This window comes from Uranotaenia lowii, chromosome 2 (assembly GCF_029784155.1).
Source record: "Uranotaenia lowii strain MFRU-FL chromosome 2, ASM2978415v1, whole genome shotgun sequence".
Taxonomy (NCBI): domain Eukaryota; kingdom Metazoa; phylum Arthropoda; class Insecta; order Diptera; family Culicidae; genus Uranotaenia; species Uranotaenia lowii.
In genome coordinates this window covers 356,932,511-356,938,510 of record NC_073692.1, presented here as the reverse complement: position 1 = coordinate 356,938,510, position 6,000 = coordinate 356,932,511, and the positions used below count along the sequence as shown (strand labels likewise).

Here is a 6,000-nt window from a genome sequence, read left to right as displayed (position 1 = left end):
GGCCAACCCCGGAGTTCACAAGATCATCGACGGTCAAACCCTCTTCGGTTACCACTCCGTCGATTTCCACGTCACGAGCGGGAACGTATACGCGGTATTCGATCGTAAACTTCGGGTCACAAGCGATGGCATTTGCTTCCTTCAGGCTACCAACAACAATGCGCATCTTGTGCGGTCTCATCGGCTGGTAGCTGATTACGGAAGGGTAAGATCTGTCGAGGTCTCGGGCGATGGAAATCACATTAGGTGATTTCCCGTTCATTTTGGACCGGATATAAACTACCCAGGGCCCCGTCGATTCAGGTTGGTAAACCCGACGGCGAGGGGGCGGTTTAGGCAGCTCGTTAACTTCTTGAGGGGCTGGTGATGGTGGGGAGTTGCCAAACACAAAGGGAACTTGAGGGTAAGGGGTCTGTGGGAGGGGGGAAGGAGTATCTTCCGTGTCCGAGAGGTACATCGGTTGAATGATGATATTTTGGGAAGACTGTTGTTCCAAAAGATATTCTTCGGAGAGATCGTCCTCTCTAAAAGGAGGATGCATGCCTTCCTCGTCGCCGTCATCCGTTAGTCGGTTGCTTTCCGACATAACGGGCAAGAGTGGAGAGTCAAAACCTTTATAAAAAAAAACTCAAACAAAATTTTGTTTGAGAAAAAAGAATAAAAAAAACTAATATAAAATATAGTAGGAACAAAAGAAAAGGAAAATATAAATAAAAGATATAAATAAAACCAAAAAGAAAAAAAAACTTTTTTGGAAAAAAGTATAAAAACCAAAAAAAAAAATATTTCGAGCCACCCTAGTTGGTCGAACCACTCTAACACAACTGGTTTCGAACGAACAACGTGGTTTCCTATCGGTCTATTATGACGATTGACCTTGCTGGCTGGCAATCGTATACAACAGCGGGGCCTTTTGTTTTCGGCTGATGATGGTCTTCTGCGATGCCGCGCACAAAACTTTATCACTTTCGGGTATATCTGATAACAGAGTGCCCTAACGGAACACACATCCGGATGATCAGGGCAAAATTCTTCACACACTATGCTATTTACGGAACACTAGCAGGAGCAACGAAACACTACCGCTTGTGGCGAGTGATGTGGAACGAATGAAGAAATAAGAGATGAAGCAGTAGAAAAGATTAAACAGTTGCAAGCATATTACAAGCGAAAGTATGACGCTAAATGTCGTTACAATACTAAATACAAAGTAGGTGATTTAGTAGTTGTTAGAACCGTTAAGGTACCAGGCGAGAATAGTAAACTGAAGCCTAAATTCAGGGGTCCATATCAGGTTCGCAAGGTCCTCGATAACAATCGATATATTGTATCAGACATGGACGGATATCAGGTGACAAGTACGTACTTCGACGGAACCTTTGATCCTCTCAATTTAAGACTTTACCGGCAAAGGTCAGAATGTTCGAGTAGTGAGTCTGATTTCTTAGGTTTTCCCGAAGAGGATTAATGTTATGTGCAGAAGAGGTTCGTTTTGCATTAAATAATCGAAGATAAAATATGTTTCCAACAGCTTTCGTTCGGCGAAAGTCTTATGCATTATTTCGTAATCGGTTTTGTTTAGTTTAGAGTCATCGGACAGTAACATGATTTTTTAGTTGGACTACGAGGGCAATAGCAGCAGGACGGCCAAGCTGTAGCAGTCGAAATTTTCTGCTCGGGTCATCACCATCTGAAACCAGCCCTGCAACAAGCTTCTGATTTGCTCCACTAGGAGCGCCACCTAATTTCCGCCTTCTGCATAATTCGTCATTGTTCTCTAGCCATTACAAAGAGAAACACGTATTAAACGTTTGTAAAACAAATCCGTCTTTATATTTGTTTTCGATCCGTAAAACTTCCTACACTTTCTACAATGAATCGTTTAAAATATTGCGAATACTTCGTTTTTGAACAAGTGGACATTCAAAAACTTGAGTTACCAGAATAAATTTAGGAAACATTTTGATTTACGGTGAAAACGTGGAAAACGGAAAATGCATAAAGGATAGTGCGTCTCCATCAGCTTGAGAAAGTTCGATACAGGTACGGAAGACAGTGCTGACATCTACATGTGAAATGAGCTTGACTTGAAATATTTCATCGAAATCGCTACGCAGTGGAGATAAACCGGAAAATTGGTCTATGAAAGGACGAATGTTTTCGTTTCGAGAATCTAAAAAAGAAGGACACAAAACCGAACGTAATTTTCATGTACTCAACCTCAACTTCCAATGGAATTCAGCTATTGATAATTATAAAATCCAAAAATCGTGCTTCAGAAATCAGCTACCAAGTGCTCAAAAAATAACATTCAGTGTATTTGAATGCTCAAGTAACCTTTTTTCAGAAACACAAAAGCTTATTAAATTTTTTTCACTCACAGTTTAGCAGAATGAATTGTTTTAAAAACATGTTTAAATCATTAGATTTCGAAATGATATCCACACAATACATTCGCAAATTATAAAAATTAGCTGTTTTCCGTGCTTTTTGCTGATCTGCATTTTGATATTATTTTTTCAGCCACCATAATCGAGGAATTTTCTTTTAACATAGAAAAAAACACATACATGATATTTTGTTTACGGATTTTTATTAACTATTCATGTAAGTATATTCTTTTCATTTGATTTCTTCATCTCGCAGTCATAAAATCACGCTCCAAATCGGTCAGCTTCTTCACATACTCTCAAAGATTTATTTTTCTCTCTTTAATTTATGAAAATAAAACGCTTAACTAGAGGGGGTGTCTGTAGTTGTTGTTGTTCGGTGTTCGGCTTTCTTTACGATTTAACTAAATGTTTTATTTTGTAGTTTAACCTTTTTCTAACGGGCAAAACGATCACCGGAGCTGTCCCCGTTTCGCTGCCACTACACTACACGTATATCATCCCCGAGGGTAAAGCTTGCGTTGATTTGTTTCCTCCCAAGTTTTTCTTCCTGCTCATCGGCCCTTCAGTTCCGGTAAAGTGTATTTACTTGTACGTGTCTACGCATTTGTTCTAGGTAAGTGTCTGAAGTATTGAGTTAGTGTTATTTGTTTGTTAAATCGAACCTTCTCGTGAATGTCTACGTCTTTTTGCTTAATTATTTTACAAATCGACCACAGCAGGAAGCGTTTGGGATTTCTCCGTACTAAACGATCGTCGACAACGTGTGAGTTTATTCTTGATAGATAAAATTACATCTGGCTACATCTTCGAACTGTGTCCTCAACAGCAGGAGGACGACATTTTGAGTAGTTTTTCTTTTGTGTGCTTGTGGGTTTTCCACAAAAGACAAAAGTTGGCTCATTTCGTTACTTTTGTTTTCAGTTATACACTATTTCATCTCAATTTTTAATATAATATGTATACACAGGTTAAGAAATATTAACGATTAGCTCAAAATGTGTGACGTCCAACTTGATTTATTTGTATTTTTTTTCTGGAGCTGTCTTTTTCCAGAGATCTCCACTTTCAGAGGATCTCGAATGATTCGGACAATCCTTCGCAGGTGCCAATTAAACTGGAAACAGGATCTAGGTGAGTTGAGTTTTTTTACTCCGGTGGGTGTCATTTCTTTTTGATCCGCTGGGCTATCCATTCTAAGCCCTGGTAAAGTCTAAAATGAAAATACATTTGTGAGTAAAACTTTATAAGAAATATTTTGAAAGTATATTTAAGAAACAGACTACTAACCCTTCTCCGGTGAGCGCACAGCAAGACTGTATGTGCCATTGGTGTTTCTTAATTGACGTCAGGTCTAATTGTTTCGATATTTCAGCTGCACTCATTGATTCTTTTAAATCCTGGAAATAATAATAAAAAAAATTGTTTGATTTATTTTACTTTTAACTTCAAAATCATTTCAGTTATTGCTGTCATCCTCTACATGTTTTGAGAATTGCAATCGTTTTCACAGTTTTCTTTGGTCAGTATTTTACTTTGAAACAACTGAGTCATTTTTTTTGCTATTTTAAGGCAATTCCAATACGTAATTTTCTACCGAATTTTGGTTTCAATTGCTCTCTGTAGTTGACTGATTTAATCTTTTTTATAAATCTCATTCAGATATCTCATTAAAATCTCTAGTATCTCTCTATTACCTTTTTATTCTGTTTTATCTTTCATTCTTCAATCGTTTGACCGTGTTTTATCCTTCCATTAACTTTCATTTATCTCTTCAATCCCTCTTCGACCACGTATTTTTTACATTCCATGCTCTCCTTTACCACTTATATATCTCTCTTCTATATCATCTTTATTTCACCTTTTTCTCGTTTTTTGACACATCCACATATCTTTGCATACATTTAGTCTTTTTGTCCTTTTGCTTTGGCATTCCTCCATTTGTTTGTTTTTTGTTTTTGTAAATTTAAAATTATAAAACTAGTCCTTTTTTAGTTAAATGTAACACAAAAATCGGTCTCAACGGTGTGTTTCATTTCTCTTGCATTAAATTTAATTAATTTTATCTTATTTTATTTTGTTACATTTTTTCTATAATCTGTATCGTTTTATTCTTTTAATTTTTCCCATTTTGATCTCATTTTATTTTCGCCACAGTTTGTGTTAAAGTTTTTAACTAATATTTGAGTTACTTTGTCTTAATTAAGTATCATTTTGAAGTTTTTTTTACGTCCGATTTTTATCTAATTGTTCTTCATTTTTGTCATTTGTTTCAAAGCATTTTCAAAGTCTAATTTTCGTGTCTTTTAATTTTTTTAATACTTTTTTTATCTGATTACGGTCTGTTCTTGTCTGAGCTCTATCTGATTTTCGTATATTATTTGTTTTTATTTTTGTCATTTTTTTGGCTTTTTCAGTTTTAATTTAGTTTTTTTTTATTTTGCACTAATATTTGTTTTTTTTTTTTTGTTTATTTGTGACACTTTACCAACGTTTTGGCATTCGTGTTATCTAATATTTGTATGATTTTTGCCTCATATAAGTCTCATGTTCAACGTTTTTTGATTTCTGGTCTTTTATTTTATTGCCATTGTTTAGCAATAATTTTTTTTCATTGTCATCATTAAGATACATAATTTTCTTTGGTTAGTATTATTGCTGGACTTTTTTGTTAATTTCTTGTTTTGTTTAACTTTTTTTTTTGTATTTTATCTTTAAGCTGGTCTGAGCCTAATTTTATCTCATTTTTTTTTTGTTTTAATGGTTTTTGTTTCATGTTAATTTCATTTGAAGTAAATTCGCCTTCTTTGATAAACTTTGTTAGTCGTACAATTTGTTTACTTTTTATTTTTAGTTTTTTTTATAATTTTTTTTTCTAATGATTTTTAATTTTTTTATTTATTTTTTTTAATTTTCTAATTTTTATTTTTATTATTTTCAATTTTTTTAATTTTTTTTTGTTTTTGATATTTTTTAAATTATTTTTTTTAATTTATATTTTTTATTTTTCTTTAAATTTATATTTTTTTAAATTTTGATTTTTTTTATTTAATTTTTTTTCAAGTTCTAATTTTTTTTATTATATTTTTTTTATCTTTTATAATTGTTTTTAATGTTTTTTTTGTTTTACAAAAAAAAGTTTTTTGTTTTTAACTTTCTTTTTTCTTTTTATTAACCTTATAATTTTTTTTATTTTCAATATTTATTAATTTTAAATTTTTCCAAATTTTTTATTTTTTTGGTTTTGGTTAATATGATGTTTCATTTTTTTTGACACTTTCTTAAAGTTTTTTTTTATGTTTTCTAATAAGTTTTTTGTATTTTTTTTTTATATTTTTCCCATTTGCATTGTTTTTGTATTTTTATTTAATATTTCCCTTTTTTTAATAAAAATTAAAAATTTAATTTACTTTATTGTTTTTAATTTTTTTTTAAATTTACATGTATTACTTTTTTATTTATTTTAATTTATTTTCTACTTTTAATTTTTTTTATTTTTATTATTATTTTTAACTATTTTAGTGTTTTTTAATTTTTTTTTCTTTAAATATAATTTTTACTTTATTTATTTTTTTGAAATGCTTTTTTATTTTATTTTTTTTTCTATAAG

The 6,000-nt window shown here is 32.0% G+C and overlaps 1 protein-coding gene across 2 annotated transcripts in view; it reads right to left on the bottom strand.

Moving 5' to 3' along the window:
• Window positions 1-2,576: 2,576 nt before the first annotated feature.
• Window positions 2,577-6,000, bottom strand: part of LOC129740912 (ADP-ribosylation factor-like protein 5B) — a 78,495-nt gene continuing 75,071 nt past the window's right edge. For both annotated transcript variants that reach the window (XM_055732559.1, XM_055732560.1), the window contains exons 6-7: window positions 3,681-3,790; window positions 2,577-3,603 (exon numbers count right to left, since the gene is read on the bottom strand). In XM_055732559.1, coding sequence (XP_055588534.1) covers window positions 3,555-3,603; window positions 3,681-3,790 — 159 coding nt within the window. In that variant the 3' untranslated portion in view covers window positions 2,577-3,554. The remainder of the gene's footprint in view (window positions 3,604-3,680; window positions 3,791-6,000) is intronic.